The sequence below is a fragment of the Daphnia pulex genome, chromosome 4 (genome assembly GCF_021134715.1).
Source record: "Daphnia pulex isolate KAP4 chromosome 4, ASM2113471v1".
NCBI lineage: Eukaryota > Metazoa > Arthropoda > Branchiopoda > Diplostraca > Daphniidae > Daphnia > Daphnia pulex.
In genome coordinates this window covers 3,482,594-3,499,592 of record NC_060020.1, presented here as the reverse complement: position 1 = coordinate 3,499,592, position 16,999 = coordinate 3,482,594, and the positions used below count along the sequence as shown (strand labels likewise).

Here is a 16,999-nt window from a genome sequence, read left to right as displayed (position 1 = left end):
TTGTTACCTGAATAAAGTATTTGAAACATTCTTTAAACTATGCCGTTTTTTCTGACGCATCGTTGTATCATTTGTCATATCAAGAATGAACCAAATACGGCGAATAGTTCCCTACAGTCCAAATAAAGGTATGCAATACATTTTCATCCAAGCCTTTATCATTGCAAACTTGACTATGTGAATGCATCAACCGATTATACCCAATCCCCGTGCTAGGCTATTATTTTATTCCTTCCTCCTTAAAAATAAACATAATTTTTTTTTAAATGTTTCTATCACTGTCAAACCATTTAGAGAAAAGCAAGCGTGAGTTATAGACCATTTTCAAAGTACCCTCCATTAGTGTCACCAATCGGAACTTATGGTGGCGCTACCTGACGGTAGAAATAGGAACCCCCAAATATTCCCGACCATCACGCCAGTCGTCGTAACCCCACCTGTTTGATCTCGGTCCCTACCCACCACCCGTGGTTCAGTAACATTCTAGAATGTTTTTCGAAAATATTTTCAGGATTAATCCAACAAGTTCTTCTCGATTTATAATTATAAAGCCCAAAAAGTCCCCATACGTGTCATCCACACATGATGAAGCCATCTGTTTTCCAGGCCTTAATAATAAAGGCAACTATTCGACGTCGAGTGTCACAAAACGTGGTGTTCTTTTTATTGAATGGATAAAGTCGTATATTTATTGTCAGTGGTTTTCACTGTAAGCAAAGTGATGTACAGCCATGATAAAAAATAAGATCCGTGAGCAGCCAAGAGAGAGGGGGAAAGATGTGTATAAAGAAAGAGAAAACGTGTGTGTGTGTAAAGGAGAGATTGGAAAATCTCGAAGAAGAAGAAGTTGAAAAAAACCACCGCCGAACAGCCGAACCTGGTGGTGGCATGACTCTCCTTTATTCCCTAATACCCGTACGTATGGACGGACGGCGGGAAGTTTCAGTCAGTCGACTTTCAGGCGAGCTGTAGGTAACACACTTGACCCTCTCGCTGCTGCGGGCGTTTTTCTATCAAAAATATTTTCTCTTTTTTTATTATTTTTGTTTTCATTTCTTTTCTTTCTGTCTGTCGAATATTTTGCATCGTCGAGAAATTTTTGTGTCTTGTCTTTCTAGCAAGTGGCAACAATTTTGTTTTTCTCTTGTATTGCAGTTTTGCACATTTCTTTGTCGATCGTCGACATTGATCTTTCGTGGCTTCGTCGAGAGCCAATATACACAGTGACGTTTTATCAGCTGAACTTCATATCCTACCCAACAACGCAAAATAACAATGGCTTACCATGGACCAGCTTACGGACTAAGTCGGGAGTGTCAGATGAAGGTATTGTTCCATCTTCTATATTAACTACTAAGACTTCTAGAAAGTTCCCGGCTGTATTATTGACGTCAGTTCACGGAAGTTTGTCAACCGGACGTTACACACAGAGAGACGCAATTTCTTTGGCTGGATATTAAAAACAACCCATACACATGGTCCATTGATTGCTGAAAGATAATACTTAAGGCCTTATGGCGAGGGAGGTCTGTGTTTTAACTGGCCGATATCGGGTTCCCAACGTTTCAGGTGAAATAGCAGACGTGAGCAGTTTTTTGGGGGGGGATTGCAGAGCGAAATAACGTGAGCAGTAGCTTGGAAAACATTTTCTAAATGGGATTTGGTGTGTGTGTGTGTCCATCCCTAGGTGACTTGGGGCGTGCTTCGCAGCAGGTATATATCGTACTGTACACTACATTTAATGCTTTGGCTTTTCAAGGGGAAAAGTGACACCCTCTCTCTTCTTAGGCACGTAAATCACGTTCCTTTCCGTCGCATAGTCAGACTTGGGAAAGTATACACCTTTTCTTTTAATGGGAGCCCCGAAGGGTTGTAAACAAATTCCTGGTTTCATTTTTCGTCCTTCTTTTTAAAAAACCCACCCACTAAGGAGTAACAACCCGCATCCTATTTGAGCACTAATGAATGAGCTGAGGACCCCTTCAATTTTGACAAATAATGGAATGTTGACAAGAAGATTAGATTGCGTTGGAAGTTTGCTGTTATCTAATGGTCATTGAATTTGTGCTCAGTGAACCCCGACCAATGGCACTGAATAAATACGTAGAAGCCCTGAATATTAGATTGATTGCGTCGAAGGAATGAAGAAAAGGCCGACCACAAATTACCATCGAATTGGGAATTTGTGGCGTCACACAGTCGGCCCGACAGCCGTGTCAATCAATGTCTGAAAGGGAAAAAGGGGAGGAATAATATCGGCCGTTTCTCCCACAAAGCCTTTCCTTGTCCTCATGTCGTTGATGCAGTGCTTTATCTCGGTTATTTTTATTTTTTGACATTTTTCCGATACACATACTTTTTTAAATAATTCTATTTTTCATTTCTGTTTTGAGTAGAGTCAGGCCAAGTTTAGCTTGGAGCGAGCCCGGGAGGCCCTCGACTGGGTGGAAGCCGTTTTGGACCGTCAGCTCAACTATCCTCAGCCATCCGAAGGTCTGCGGGATCAGCTGGATTTTGCCCACGTCCTCAAAGACGGAATCACTCTTTGCGAGTAAGTTCTTTATCATTTTCCCCCCTTCTATTTTTGAGGGGAGACGTTTGTCGGAATCCGCCGAATGCGGTCGAGCGTGAAGGGAGAGTTGCATCCACCGATCCATCAGGTGTCGTATGACCGAGCAAAAGAGAAGCCCCGGCCCGACTCTCTTGTGCCGAGCTGGCGGCGGCGGCGGCGAGTAACTCATCTTTCTCTTTCCGTTCATCAGCCCAGCGTGACCAAGAAGACCTGCCGACTTGCGGGTGAATGACGACACGTGTAGCAAGTCGACGGGTGGTCGCCCTGGTGGTAAATGAGCTGCAGTTTGCAGCAGCAGCCCGAAAGGGCAAAATGAATAACTGGCCGTAAGACAGTTGCCGAGTCCATCATTTTCTCGTTTGGCCGACTCAACCGTAGACACATAACCTGACTAATGATGATACTCTCTCTCGAAAGAAGTGGTTAGCACTCATCACTGCCAACCGCCCGTTTCTTCTACCCAATAATTCACTGCCATTTGCCCTTATTTGTTTCAATTTCTTCTTCCCTTTTTTTATTAAAAAAAAAACAAGTTGTACAGTTTGCAACGGAAAGACGGTGTCGTTATTTCCAAGATCGGATAAACCGTTAGGCGATCCCGAATCTGCGGTTCTTTTTTCATTCAATTTTATCGAGTACTGAGAGTCAATCGGGAAAAACCAGTTTGGAATATTAGTGGCCGTTCAGTTCAAGCGATTCGATCTCGTTGATCCAGCGGAATTGAACTCTTTGCATTCCGTACAAGGTTTTATGATGATGTATAGGATATAAGAATAGTAAAGAGACAACTATATGTAGATGGCAAAGATTTTCGTTCATTTTCTTTTTAGTCGGAGAATTTTTCCTGCGGGAGAGATGCAACCTCATTTCCTATCTTCCCCTCTCTCTCCCGTAAAATAAAAAAAAAATATTCCAACAACCTGAGCGATCAAAAGAACGGCGTGTATAAAGAGAAAGAAGAAACGAGAGAGGAGGAAAAAAAAAAGAACGCTCACTAAAAGAGAAAGCTTTAGTTAACTTTCGTTTGGAACAGACTACATAGAGAGAGAGAGAGAGGGTCCTTGTTTTCTATTTAAATAGACAGGCTCTTTTCTTTCTTTGTGGAAAATGTAGATACATAAAAACGTACATATGCAGCTGCCATTGTTAGTTAAAGTTTACCGCATAAAAATAATAATAACACAAGAGAAAAAGGCTACGGCAGTGACGTTTCGACTGAATTCAAGGTGTGTTGTGCGGTAAAGGGGCCGGGGGGACACTGTGCAACTAGGATTCTCTCTCTCAACAGATGTGTGTGTGCTGCAATGTCTGCACGAGCGACTCTTAAATTCACGCGGTCCTTTTGTGGGCAACACAGAATTTCGGAGGGGGGGAACTGAGACTCCGTCTGTCAGCTACCTGCTACTAAGCTCGTCCATCATTCCGAGAGAGAGAAAAGAAATAAGTATTTCGGGGTCTATTCTTTTATTCATTTTTATTGGATTTCTTTTGTGGGATAAAATGATCGTCTGCACCGGAACTTAATGATATGAGAGCTATAACTTTTTTGAACGACTTTTTTTTTCTTTCCCCATTGCTCGAATAACGACAAAGAAATAGAGTGTCGATTTTATTGACCATATTTTTATTTTGTTCTATTTTTGTGTGCTCCACAGAAAGTTTGTCCGAATCAATTCATTCGAGCGGAAATATTTGAATTGAATGTTTGTATAATAGTGTGTATATACACACATCTTGCTGGCGGACGTCATTGATGACTGACTTGATTATAACATCGTCTATCCAACCCCAGACCGAGGAAACGCCCTCGCACTGCTTTTTTCTCTCTCCCAATTTGTGGGAGATAACTGCATGACTGGTTATTTTCATGTCCATAATTTCTTTCTTTTTCGAAAAAAAATTTCTCCCTTAGCTTCTTTAACAAGAAATCAACGATGCGGTTTGGTTTAGTAATTTCAGAGGAAGTGGTTTTTATCGCAAGAGATAGCGAAACAAGTGACGTCATAAAAACAGAATTTCGATGTTTTGTCTTATCAGTTTTTCTTTTCTGAGTAGGGGGGTTTCGACCAGTTTTTGAAATGTTAACTTGAATGAAAATGAGATATACAAAAGTAATTAACGAAATGATTGTTCTGGTTATTTCTAGATTGATTAATTCCCTGGAGCCTGGGGCGGTCAAGAAGATCAACACGATGAAAGCACCTTTCAAGCAGGTAAAACATTTATTTTCTTTCTCTCTTTTTCTCTTTTGTTTATTTCAATTCAATCCCTTATTTGGTGGCGTTTTGTCGAAATGGCCGTGTTATCTCTTTTGTTAATCGAGTGGTGTCGTTCCGCTGGCCTGTCGCACATAATAATTCCCCCCACCGTTGATAATACGTCCATACAAGACGGCCGATCCGATGTATACACGGCCGAGTGTGATGGATTGTTAACGAATTGTATAACCGATGGGGACACGGTTGTGACAACTGTGACAACACGTGTAAATAGCTTCCCGTTTCCCCATTCTCTCTCTTTTCGAAATAGTTTGCTTCAATCATTTTTTTCCCCCACCATTGTCGAGTCTTTTACCTGTTGCATTAACATTCCTGCAGGAGTTTGACACAGTCGATGCGTCATTTTTGTGACAGTTCTCTTCTGTCGCCTATCAATTTCATCATCTCCGAGAGAGGCTGCAGATATTCGTGAACGAATCGATGGTTTGGGGGATACTCTCTTATTTTTTTTTTCGATCGACAGAGAAAATCTTGTTTTCTCTTATAAGGGGAAAAAATCCAAGATGGAAGCGATACTATTAAAGCATAAGCAGAGAGGAAAGGCGTCGTCGTGACTCGACCATCGAAAAAGGTTCGGATATTTTTTTTCGCTCGAACAATACAAAAAGGAAACCTCGAAATCCTTACATGGTCGACACATGGGGCACCTCTTTGGCTGCCGAGCTGTGGATGGCTGTGGGGGGAGGACCTCCAGCAGCTCGACTGCTGCCAAAAGAGAGATCTTTTTGGTGGAAAAAGAAAAACATTCATGTTTTTTTTTTCTGTATTAAGCTGCTGCTGCAGACGAGGTGCTGGTAGTGGTGAGTCACTGGCATGGCCCGTTCCAGCAGGTTTAGTCCAGGTTCTTTTTTTTTTTCAAAAGTGTTCTTATAGGGGAATGTAATGAATTGTTGAAACGAACCAGCTCGATATACGTGATATAAGTGAAGTAACGCCCCTCTAGAACTCCCAATAACCAATTTCTCTATGTGTGTTTGGTTTCCTAAAAACCCCGAAAATAATAACAACAACTGGACGAGTCATCGCGTTTCATTCCGCCTGCCGAGTAATTGATGAATATTCATACCAACAAAGCGTTCGCCTTATTCAGCAGATTGGAAGGAAAACAATTAATCCGAGGCCTCTCTTATCTCTTTACGTAATGTCCCTCAAGGTTGTGTGGCTCTTACCTGAATGAACATCTAGGGAAACAAGGCTGAACTCTGATTTCAGACAGGAAAGGTCGTGTCACATTTTTGTTTTGTGTTTCCAGGCTAAGGGACCAGAGATAAACAACGAGGGTAAAAAAAAAAAAAGAAAAACGCCATGTTTGATTAGCAGCTTTTTTCTTTCTTTCTTATACATTTCCACGCTATTTTATTGGTTACCGACCTCTTGACCTACGCCCTGGTTGGTCCTCTCCCCTTTTCACGGGAGTGAATCACGCCACACTCGTTCCAGTTCTTCCCCCCTTTTTTTAATCTTTTCATTCTTATATTCTCCTCTCTCGTTTATTTAGACGCGCCAGCACACAAAACGTGAAAGTCGAAGGCCTCCCCTCCAATGTACAGGGACGTAGGAGAAAAGGTTGAAAAGGCTCAGCCAAGGGAAAGGTAGAACTGAGTTGTAAAATTGAGGTCAGCCACCAAGAAAGCCAAAGAGCAACGCTCCCAAGTTAAAAAAGAAGTCCAATCGATTTCGTTACACACTGTCGACCATCCTGGCGTGTTTATATGCAGATGTGTGTGGTGGTGGTGGCTGTTTGTTGTTGTTCGACATCCGCAAGTCCGAACTTGGCCGGCATCGCTGTTTTCTACCAGCTGTGATATTCCGTCAGCTTTTTGGCCAAAAAAGCGACTGCTGGAACGTTGACACTGTCTTTTAAAAACCGCCAACACAGATCCCCGCAAGCTCCTTATAAGGTTGCAAAGTTTTCCCTTCAAGGACTGGACTCGGATGACTGGCGAAAGCGAAGCCAGCTTGGCAGTCGGTCTATCGCTGTAGACTTTTTTATACGACGGTCTATTGGAAGATATTTACGTAACCATTCAAACAAAACGAGACTAGGTCAACGGCCCATTCCGATATATATACACACACACACACACAAAAGTTTCACGGCTGTATTTGAGGAGACCAAACAAGGCTATCGTAAACATTGAAAAACAAAAAAAAATAACCCTTCTAGCCTTCGATTCAAGTCTAGAATACACTTTTAAATAGTGTGCACACCCACTGAGATGGTGAAAGATTTGGATTACCAAATAAAAATGGCATAAATCATGTGGGATTTTTGTAAAATTATTTTTCAAGTTCTTCAGACGACCGTCGTGTTTGGCTTGGGCTCGTGTCGAGTGGACACGCTAGCAGTGTATAACCATGTTTGGAATTGGATAGCCGTTCTAGTTCCCCCCTTTTCTTTCTCTTATATATACGGCTCTCCTAATGGCCGAGTCCTATGCGTGGTCTGTCTGCTCCAGTTGTGTGAAAACAACATCCAGTCGACTGGTTTCCATCTTTGTTACACTGTTGAATGTATGGAGTCAGTCCCCCGTTATCATCCGGGGCTGAATTACATGTTTTATGATGACTTTGGAAAAGACGATTGGAATTCTTCTTCCTCCAATAACTCAATTTCGATGCGGATGATGCTGTGTATAGATAGCAGATGCGTGTTGAAGACAATTTGGGATTTTTCTCTAGAAAATAAAATAAATATTAAATAATTCCAACTTTGGTTTCTTTCTCCTCGTTTTCGACAGAGGGAAAATGTCGAGCTGTTCCTCAAGGGCTGCGAGAATTACGGCCTCAAGTCGCAGGACCTGTTTCAAGTCAACGATTTGTACGAGCACAAGAATCTCTACATGGTAAAAGATTTTCTCTCAGACTTTTGAAATTGCCATTTACTTACAATTTATTTGCTATCGCCTCCCCGTTTCGTTCTTTTTAGGTGGTCGATACCATCTTTGCTCTCGGAGGAATGGTATGTCTATTACCCAACACCTTTTTTTATTCTCGTCCCGATCTCAATCTCTATCCTATTGTTATTATGATTTTATGATTATTAAACAGGCACAGAAGAAGAACTGGGATGGACCGACGATCGGCGTCAAAGTGGCCGACGAGAACCCGCGAGAGTTCTCGGCTGATCAGCTGGCCGAGAGCCACAAAATCATCGGCTTACAGTACGGCAGCAACAAGGGCGCTACGCAATCCGGCATGACACCGTACGGAGCTACACGCCAAATCCGTCCCGATGGTATTATTTCCTTCATTTTTCTATCATTTATAAACTGTATATTTTGTTTTGTTTTGTTTTAATGTTGTAACCCATATCAACTTTCGCTTTAATTGTGAGCCTGCATCTCATGAATAATCGGGCATCCGAGATTGGGAATTCGTGGGCATCATTGTCTTAATGGGCCATGTCATGCATCTGTCGTCTGATGCTTGGGAGGACGAGCCCATAATGGTTTTCGCGTGACTGAACACATTTTCCTTCTTGCCAGTTCACACTACTCGAGCGTCTTAACAGCAGCTATCGCTGTTCAGCAGCAAGAGAGTTTGATCCGGCGTTTCTCTCTCCCCAAATCTGTTTGATGACTAATAATATCTGTCATTATGTGGAATCCATCACGCGCTCACGCCCCTCGAGCGTGTACACAAAACGCGAAAACAAAAAACAAAACAGAAAACGCTTTGTGTGTGTGTGTGAGACGACCATTAATCATTTCAGACATGTCCACGATTCACTCCTCTTACGGCCATCGACGATTGCGCCCTTTTGTTGTGTCCACATGTCATTCTAGATTGATCCGATTCAATCCTCTTTTTCCGCCCAGTTGCAGTCGAGGAAACGCCATCCAGCTAGTCGTGTTGAATGACGAGAGAGATCTTTTCCTCGTCCATCCTTCTTTAGTAGCTCTTTTTAGAATACTTGATATTATTTTTCTCCCTTTTTTGATGGGGATTTTCTTCCCTAAGCTTTTTTTGATCTCCAAGACAAGGATATATACGGCGCGGAGGCGCCCACGCACCGATGAATCACGAGCCCGGCGTGCGCTCGACCTTGCTGAGCTCCTTCGTAGCCTTTTTTTTTTCCCTTCTGTAGTTCTTTTCCCAATTCGAGCCGTGCTTGGATCGTTTCATAATAATGAACTCGTTTTATATTTTTGAATTTTTCTGCCTTTTGAATGGCCTCGCCTGTACATTTGGTTAAATCTGCTGCCCCTTTCTCCCGTGCCTTGTTTATACAGATTCGTACACTAGCTGAGCAATACCTTAAAAGGGCTGGCTTCTGTACGCTGGCCAGCTAGTACACACAGCATGTCCAACTTTGTGACGAACACAAGAGAGATTCGAGCTAGAGAGAAAAACTTGCCAAATCAACTTTTTGTTGTTGTGTTTGGTTTGCATCGATTCTACATGTAAATAATGGAAACTGATGTCTTTTTTTTCCTACGCTGGCAAGCAATTCTCTTTACGATTGATGGGCTAAAACGTTATTTCAAACGAGTTCCGGGTTACATTCAACACTGGACAACAAAGCTATCTTTTGTATTTATACTATGTATTGAATAAGAACACTTTTTTTTCCCCTCCTCCAGACTGTGCTTTGTCGGGCTGAACGTAAAAAGTTGCTCGAAATGGCGTTGAAATGGGATTATGCATACTTAATATAATTCCTTTCTATTCTCGCCAAACAACAGTGTACATCGATGTTTGAGAATTTTCGAGATGCTTTACTGAATAGAACCGGTTTGGGGATTTTCGCAATACGATCCGCTATTTTAATGCCATCTTATTTCCCAGGCTATGAGCCAATAACATGCCAGACGCAGATGTCTTTAAAAAAGAGTTCGATAACTTTGGGAAAATTTCGGGGTAATCATATCGAAAATCAACCAACCAGTAACCGGAATATTTGGCCATTTCTTTTTCCGTGTTGTTCCCAAAGAATCAAAAACGTGTGTCTACGCTCTTTAATTTTTTGTTGTGCGAGTTCCGTTTGATTGCATCGGTTAATCAACCACCAGTCCCACGTCTTGCACAAATCGACTTACGTAGTAAAAAAAAAAAAAAATATTTTGTCTATAATGCTAGTTTTTTCTTTTGCTTATTTCAGAGTTCGCTCACAACGGAATGCACTAGAGGGAGAAAGAAAAAAGAAAAGGAAAATAGTGGCTCTCAATTCACCTGCTGGAGGAAAATGTCAGCCTGTTGCGCATTTTTCTGGGCAGATTTCATCATGCAAGCATTTCTTCTGAATTTCCCCCCTTTTGTTTTGTTCTGCGCGAGTAATGCCTTTATATGTTCAAAGGACGTCGATATGACTTGTTTTCTTTTTTGTGTTACACATTCCGATCGATTGGCAGATATAAAAAAAATCTACTCTTCTTCCTCCCTGCTTTGCTGAATTCTTTATTATTTGCTCTGTGTCACCATCCTTCAACCGAGATTGGCAATTCTTCTGCAGCAAACTGTCCCCTCATCTTTCTTCCGCCGTTCATTGTGCTTTACCGATTACATAATGGAACAAGTGCCTTCACTCCTCACAAGGTTTTGATCATTATTTTTTTGTCATATGGCGAGTTACATCTAATAATACACAACACCATTCGCTAATGTACACAGCAGCAGCTACATTTGTATCTAAATCAGTGAGGCTGTGGAACATGGCCATCTACGTAAAAATTACGCGTGATGGTAGGAAGTTTAAGAACCATGCCTTCAAGATCGTGTGACAAGATGATTTGACAGCCCAGGCGAGAATTAGGCTTCAATCCAGGAGCCATGTCCAGCATATCCTCCTCCTCTTCCTTGGCCTCTGACAGCTTATCATAATACTCTTCTTGGACATAAACCTGGCATGTTGAACAAGCTAATGATGCTTCACATGCACCTAAATAGGTGTGTTGTAAATTTTCTCATGAATAAGCAAACTACAACCAACATTCAGAATATGGTCATTTGTTTACCTTCCAACTCGATTCCATAGCGGTGAGCCAAGTAAAGGACATTATCACCCACCTTCCCCCGGACTGGCTTCTGTTTTCCTTCTTTGTCAATGAAGGTTATATTTACACTAGAAATAAATAAAAAAAAATAAAAAATTGACCTTAATATAAATGAAAACTTTGACATCGTTTGATAATTAATCAAACATTTACACAATGTTGTTATGGAGTAACTTTTATTGCAGTGAACCTTACACTTCGTCTTCTGACTTTGGATCCTGCCATTCGTATTCCCCGCTCCACACAGCTGAAACAAGTAGCAAATAAAATAAAAAGGATTAGTAAAAATATTTTGAAGCAAACGACAGTACGGCACAATGACGTTATCTAATACTAGGAATTCATTACACAATCAAGAAAAATATTCTTACCGGGACTCAAAGAAAATGTTCGGACGTTATATTTGTTTTTTTGAACAAAACTAGATACATTGGAATGTAAATATCTTTCATTTCTAAATTTCCACCTGAAAATGTATCGTAAACAAGTTGTAAGTCGAACGGATGCTGCCATGCTGTGAATTGCGATATTGAACGATTCCGTAAGCGTATTCAAGTATTTTTAAATTTATACCTAAAATGAAATGCATTTTAAAATAAATTATAATTAATTTTTTATGACAAATTTTCAAAAACATTTCAATAGAACTCTAAATTTTTAAAATTTATTTACATTAGACAGTCTGACAACGCTTTCATCTGTGTCAACTCTATGCCTGGTGGCCTTTTTTTTCTTTTCTAGGTTTGTGTTTGTGGAATTTTTGAATTTACGCGAGCCTCTTTAAAAGACCGAATTGCATATGGTGTTTTGAAACACAAGTGAGAATGCTGCATTCGTTACTGTGCGGATTTTTTTTCATCAACCTCTAATTGAGAAGAATTTCGAGATCAAGGGACTGGCGGCCGCCTAAACAAAGCCAAAATCTAAACATCATGGCGGCTTGGTCAAAGGCCTATCGCTTGCGGCAATGCCTTCTGATAACGCTTCTGTTGCTGTTGGATATGTCTTGCCTTTTCTTGGCTGCAGAGTCTCCAAAAATTTCTTCTGGAGGAGATGTGGCAGCTGATGATCGTGACAGAACTTCTGTCAAAAAAGAACTCAGGAACCCAAACAGGTGGATGGGTGCTGGTTTGGCTGAAGAGGAAGAAATTGAACCCATCAAAGGATTCTATTTGGATGAAGGGTCTCAGATGCTTACATCTTTCATGCGCACAGTCAGCAACGAAGAGTTGGGGGTCACAAATCTTCAAACTATATATGACTCCCTTCCGTTTGGTTTATTGGAGAAAGATGACTCGTCCAGAGTGAAAGATCTCAGTGATCGTATTCAGCGTAAACTGTCTCACTATTCTTCTTTAGTGAACAGTAGTAGAATTGCCATTGAGGAACTCTTTTGGCATCACTTACACAGGCCTTTAAGCACTCCTGCACCTTGTTGTGAACTTCCAGATGGAATGCTAAGGTAAATAAATATTTTCAATACATTTTTTGAAGTGCTCTACATTTTATTTATACATTGCTGTGAAGGTATGATAGCCATTTTGGAACTCTGGTTTCTGAAGAACTATCTTGTGATGTGTCGGTACCAAACCACAAGCCCCTCAGTTTTTCCCCTGGACATAATCTGACTGATGGTAAACAGTTTCATGCATAAAAAATATTACATTTAAAATAATTGTGAATTTGTTTTGCAGTTTTTGCCAACAATTTGAAAGCAACTTCTTCCATCAAGTGGCAGTACTTCCTTAGTGCAGATGGTGGGCTCAGTGAATATCCAGCTCATCGCATTGATAGCAAGTCTACTGGATGCAACAAAGCCGGCGACCTTTTGCGCCGAAGGAACTTGTATCTTTCCTCAGTCTACCCAGAACCTAAATTTGTTGTCATGGTAATTGACCATGGAAGTGCGCTAAGTCCAAATCAACTATCCATCGCAAAAGCCATTGGAAAATATATCGTCACAAGCTTGTCGGATAAGGACCACATTGGATTGATAGCTCTCTCCGACGAGCTTCACTATGCCGGCGTCGGTGACTGTTTCACGCGTGGAATGACACGAGCCAGTCGCCAGACGAAATTCAAACTGAACCGATTCATCGACAGTTTGACTAAAGCTAAAGCACCTGCCAATCACAGCCTGGGTTTCCAACAAGCCCTTGATATGGCCAGACAAGGCATGCTGATGAGCGGAAACGATGCGGGAGCCGGTTTTCAAGCGTCAGTGAGCGGTTGTGCACCAGGCAATCAGTCATGTGGCCATGCACTCCCTTACTCGATGGGCGATTGCCCCACTGCCAGCTCAAATCCAGTTTTGTTGGTGTACATCAGTCGTGGCCTTTTGTCTTCGCTTGCTGAGCCTCGACAAGTTTTAGAGCTGATTGCACTTGGCCAACTCTGTCTCCAGGGCCGATTGGTGATCAATACATACGCTCTAATTGATGGTAAAAATGAAAGTCTCGACATTTTAAATTGAGTAGAAATTTAATTGTTTCTTGTTTTATCAGATGGAAAACCAATAATGTACGAGAAAGCGTTTCTCCAAGACGTGGCTATGCAAAATTATTCGCGCTACAACGTTTCCTTTGCCGCTCTCGAAAGGCTTCCTATTATGCGGGGACAAGCATTGGCAATCAACTCAACTCGCGGGCTTTCATCCACCGTCGGAGACTATCTATCTGTTCTTCTAAATTCTTCAGCTGTGCACCAGGCAACTATCACATATTCTCCACCTTACTGGGATTCAATTGGGAAAGGTAAACAGTAATCGGAATTGAATTGATACCAATTATTCATATGTCATAACCCCGTATTCTTTACCATCTTGCAGGATTAGTCATTAGTCTAACGCAACCTTGTTTCCATTTGGATTTACTGGTGGGAGCTGTCGGTCTAGACATACATTTGGCCGATCTAGTCGAGGACTTCACATATTATAATGTTCCAGGAGGCCGGAGCTACGTTTTTCTGATTGATTCGATTGGTAACGATATTTGATTGTTTACTTGCATAATAGAAAGATAAATTATAACTTTGCATCTTTGTAGGGACGGTATTGATGCATCCATCATTAGCTCGACCAAACACGGTCTCTGAAGAGACGATCGCCACGGACATCGGTTTCTTGGAATCACGCACTGGATTTGCAGCTATTCGAAGGCAAATGCTCACCTCCACTTCGGGAACAGGAAAAGTATCTTTTGTATCCAACTCCACTGATACCACGGAACAGAACGGTGACGACGATGATGAAGTCAAGAGTACGACGCTTGTATACACTTGGGAGCGAGTGGGATCTACTCCTTATATCGCCTGCATCGTAACACGACATGATAAGGCTGGATCCGACGTTCAAGTCTTACGCCGAGTGCCACCCACCTCACTGCCTGACTTAGTTTACCACCGACTGGACGTTGTCTCTAGCCCAAGCAAAGTTGATCTGTGTCGCTACTTTCGCCAACATTCTACTTTGACGGCCGGATCCCTTTTTCTTTCACCTGCCGCACATCTGTCTTCTTTCCAATTTGAATCTTGGGCTGAACCGTCGCCTGTAGTTATCCAATCATTTATGGCATTCCTAAGTGATAAGACCAAGTTGATAGCCAACCCTGGGTTGCGCTCGGCAGTTCGTTCAGATGTCGGAGCCTTGGCACAGCTTGTTCCTTTCTGGAGATCGCAGTTTGGGCATTCTCTACTAAGGCAGTTTGTCCTTCGGCGTTATGCAGCTACAGCTACTAGTGGTGTGATGATTGAATATCCAGCCACTGTTCGGCCAGCTTCCTTTGATCCACTACGTCGTCCTTGGTATCAAAAGGCCGTCGAATTTCCGGGAAAAATTGTTGTTACTGGACCTTCCTTGGATCCGTCTGGTTCTGGTTTCGTCGTCTCAATAAGCCACACTATTTATGAGGGAAAACCATCCGGTCATCACAGTTCCACGGACGGCGTTGTAGCAGTTGTCGGTGCCGATTTGACACTGTCCTACATGCACCGGATGCTTTGGGCCACTCTACCCTTTTGCCCCGACCGTACTGGCCAAGTCAGGGGCTCAAGTGTCCGCTGTTTTATAATGGATGAGCGTGGTTACCTACTCGTCCATCCCAACTTGTTGGATCCTTCAACACAGGGAGGACAAGCCAACGTAGAACAGCAGCATTTGACACATCACGAACCTTTGGTGGCGTCCGATTTGCTTAACCACGACCGTTTCGTCCTGAAGAAAGCCTGTTCCAGCTATCCAGATCGAACCGTTCAACGATTTTACCAACTAAATTTAACGCTTAATGACCAGTGGGTAGACCGTAGTGGAACTCCAGATATGCCAGTTCCCGTTTTAACAAACCTAGTTCACGGAGAGCACTGCATTCGATATCAGATCGTAGCTATCCAGGGAACAAACTTGTTTGTTGGTGTTGTCAATCAAACCTGTGAATCGGCTACCGCTTTCTGCCCTTGCTCAACGGTAATAATAACTTTTTTAAAATAGATTAACACAAAATATTAAATTCGTTATTTTGTATTAGGTGGATCGACTATGTTTGAACTGCCATCGAATGGAACAAAGTGAATGCGAGTGTCCGTGCGAGTGTCCATTGGAATTGGATACGTGCATTAATATGTCGGATTCGGCTCAATCGGAAGCTGAAGGCTTACCAAACTGTCCAGCATCGGAGATGTCCTCGTCACCACCGCCACCTCCTTCTTCTCGATCACGCGATGTTGATCTTTTGCCGTCTTGCCTGGCGCCAGATTGTGAGGGACGTCTTTCTGAAAAAGAATGCTTTGGTGTAGTTGGATGTGAGTGGTGCGTCAGGGACTCTGATTCTCAATCGCTTCTCCAGGTAGCCCTTTTTTTCAAACATTTGTTGTCAATATTGTATTTCTTATTTCAAATTGTGTTAAAATTTTATAGATTCCTTTCTGTACTCAACACTACAAATGTTACGGCGGAGTTCTTCGCGGAGCTTCTCCATATGCTGATGAATCTAATCATGGTGGCGTCTCAACGGCGGATATAAATTCTTCGTTCAAATCGCTACCGGTTGGTCCAGTGGCCGGAGGAGTGTTGGCTTTCTTCTGCTTTGTCGCCCTTTCCGTCTATTGTTACCGCCAACAAACTCGCCGTCGTCATCACGGCGCTGGTAGCGGAGGTTACGGATCGGGATCAGGTGCTGGTCTGCGAATGACTCAATTAGACAACGACATGGACGAACACGACGATATTGAACCAGATGTAGATGAGACAACGGCCGTTGTGACCCATGAATTTAGTCTGGCAGGTGGTGTTGGTCTCGACAATGTCGCAATCGTTTCCCCCTATCGCGTCAACACAGGATACCGACGCCCAGCCGGTGGCGATTCAGACCATGGCTATTCAACTATGACGCATGATATGCATGAAGATTCCGAACATACGGCCTCATATGTTGAACCGCTACTCGTAGGGCGGGATCGATATCGCCCGACGGCTCGCTCGGTATCAACAGGCTCATTTTCTTCGCGGGCTTCGTCTCCTCTCGGACCAGTCTATCATCCCGTTCGAGCTGCCAACCAACGAATTGTGTCACCCGGCACTCTGCTCGAATCGGCCGACGAATTAGAGGCCGAGAGAAATGAGAAAGGGCCAAGAGAGCTTATGGATTTGCACACGTCACCTCCCATCCGAATGTTAAACGATTCATTGGGTATGACCGTTTTACCCGATTCTAGCCTTAACCAGCTCATAGTACCTGTCACCGTTCATATGGTCGATACAACATAACGCTTCCCGTTTGTAACGAGGCAGCTGATATTTTATTCAAATGTGCCATGGATTTTTGATCCGCCCTTTCGCGTGTTTTCACTTTTCGAGCTCTTCCAAACTCTCTTGTTTTTATCTTTTGACTGAATGCTATTTTTCGTTCGTGTGAAGTTTGCCAATCAATTTGCATGTTTTCGAGAAAAAGAGTTGGGACTATTGTTAAACCAGTATTATTTTTTTTTAATTGTCCCCTCTGAAAAATATCGTACCGATAATGTGTGCGTCTTCTGACCTCAGTGCCTTGAACTTGATGCAATCAATCATCGTTGTGCTTTTTTTTTCTTAATTCTTATCCAAGCAGCTCAACCCTCATTTTGTGAACAAATAAATTGTAAATCCGAAATTGAATTCGATT

At 42.4% G+C, this 16,999-nt stretch overlaps 3 protein-coding genes across 3 annotated transcripts; 2 read left to right on the top strand and 1 right to left on the bottom strand.

The window, feature by feature from the left end:
- Window positions 1-425: 425 nt before the first annotated feature.
- Window positions 426-10,459, top strand: LOC124193196 (myophilin-like). Its single transcript, XM_046586904.1, has 8 exons — window positions 426-972; window positions 1,156-1,326; window positions 2,397-2,551; window positions 4,719-4,785; window positions 7,593-7,697; window positions 7,781-7,813; window positions 7,903-8,089; window positions 9,956-10,459. The coding sequence occupies exons 2-8, from the start codon at window positions 1,276-1,278 to the stop codon at window positions 9,979-9,981; spliced, it is 624 nt and encodes a 207-aa protein (XP_046442860.1). The 5' UTR covers window positions 426-972; window positions 1,156-1,275; the 3' UTR covers window positions 9,982-10,459.
- Window positions 10,387-11,383, bottom strand: LOC124193197 (adrenodoxin-like protein 1, mitochondrial). Its single transcript, XM_046586905.1, has 4 exons — window positions 11,219-11,383; window positions 11,043-11,094; window positions 10,809-10,915; window positions 10,387-10,732 (listed from the first exon to the last, which is right to left on the bottom strand). Exons 1-4 carry the CDS (start codon window positions 11,358-11,360, stop codon window positions 10,488-10,490), a joined length of 546 nt encoding a protein of 181 aa, XP_046442861.1. The 5' UTR covers window positions 11,361-11,383; the 3' UTR covers window positions 10,387-10,487.
- Window positions 11,384-11,522: 139 nt separating this feature from the next.
- LOC124192429 (VWFA and cache domain-containing protein 1-like) lies at window positions 11,523-16,992 on the top strand. Its single transcript, XM_046585698.1, has 8 exons — window positions 11,523-12,309; window positions 12,375-12,481; window positions 12,542-13,288; window positions 13,352-13,600; window positions 13,675-13,827; window positions 13,892-15,306; window positions 15,368-15,685; window positions 15,757-16,992. The coding sequence occupies exons 1-8, from the start codon at window positions 11,780-11,782 to the stop codon at window positions 16,603-16,605; spliced, it is 4,368 nt and encodes a 1,455-aa protein (XP_046441654.1). The 5' UTR covers window positions 11,523-11,779; the 3' UTR covers window positions 16,606-16,992.
- Window positions 16,993-16,999: the final 7 nt, after the last annotated feature.

What these genes read in the sequence shown, in the direction of transcription:
- LOC124192429 (XM_046585698.1), top strand. Translation starts at nt 11,780, where the DNA reads ATGGCGGCTTGGTCAAAGGCCTATCGCTTGCGGCAATGCCTTCTGATA. An exon ending in CTTCCAGATGGAATGCTAAG is followed by an intron (nt 12,310 to 12,374) that starts GTAAATAAATAT and finishes ATTGCTGTGAAG; the next exon opens with GTATGATAGCCATTTTGGAA. An exon ending in TACATACGCTCTAATTGATG is followed by an intron (nt 13,289 to 13,351) that starts GTAAAAATGAAA and finishes TTGTTTTATCAG; the next exon opens with ATGGAAAACCAATAATGTAC.
- LOC124193197 (XM_046586905.1), bottom strand. Translation starts at nt 11,360, where the DNA reads ATGGCAGCATCCGTTCGACTTACAACTTGTTTACGATACATTTTCAGG. An exon ending in AACATTTTCTTTGAGTCCCG is followed by an intron (nt 11,095 to 11,218) that starts GTAAGAATATTT and finishes TACTTGTTTCAG; the next exon opens with CTGTGTGGAGCGGGGAATAC. An exon ending in CTATGGAATCGAGTTGGAAG is followed by an intron (nt 10,733 to 10,808) that starts GTAAACAAATGA and finishes ACACCTATTTAG; the next exon opens with GTGCATGTGAAGCATCATTA.
- LOC124193196 (XM_046586904.1), top strand. Translation starts at nt 1,276, where the DNA reads ATGGCTTACCATGGACCAGCTTACGGACTAAGTCGGGAGTGTCAGATG. An exon ending in AGCACAAGAATCTCTACATG is followed by an intron (nt 7,698 to 7,780) that starts GTAAAAGATTTT and finishes CGTTCTTTTTAG; the next exon opens with GTGGTCGATACCATCTTTGC. An exon ending in TCTTTGCTCTCGGAGGAATG is followed by an intron (nt 7,814 to 7,902) that starts GTATGTCTATTA and finishes ATTATTAAACAG; the next exon opens with GCACAGAAGAAGAACTGGGA.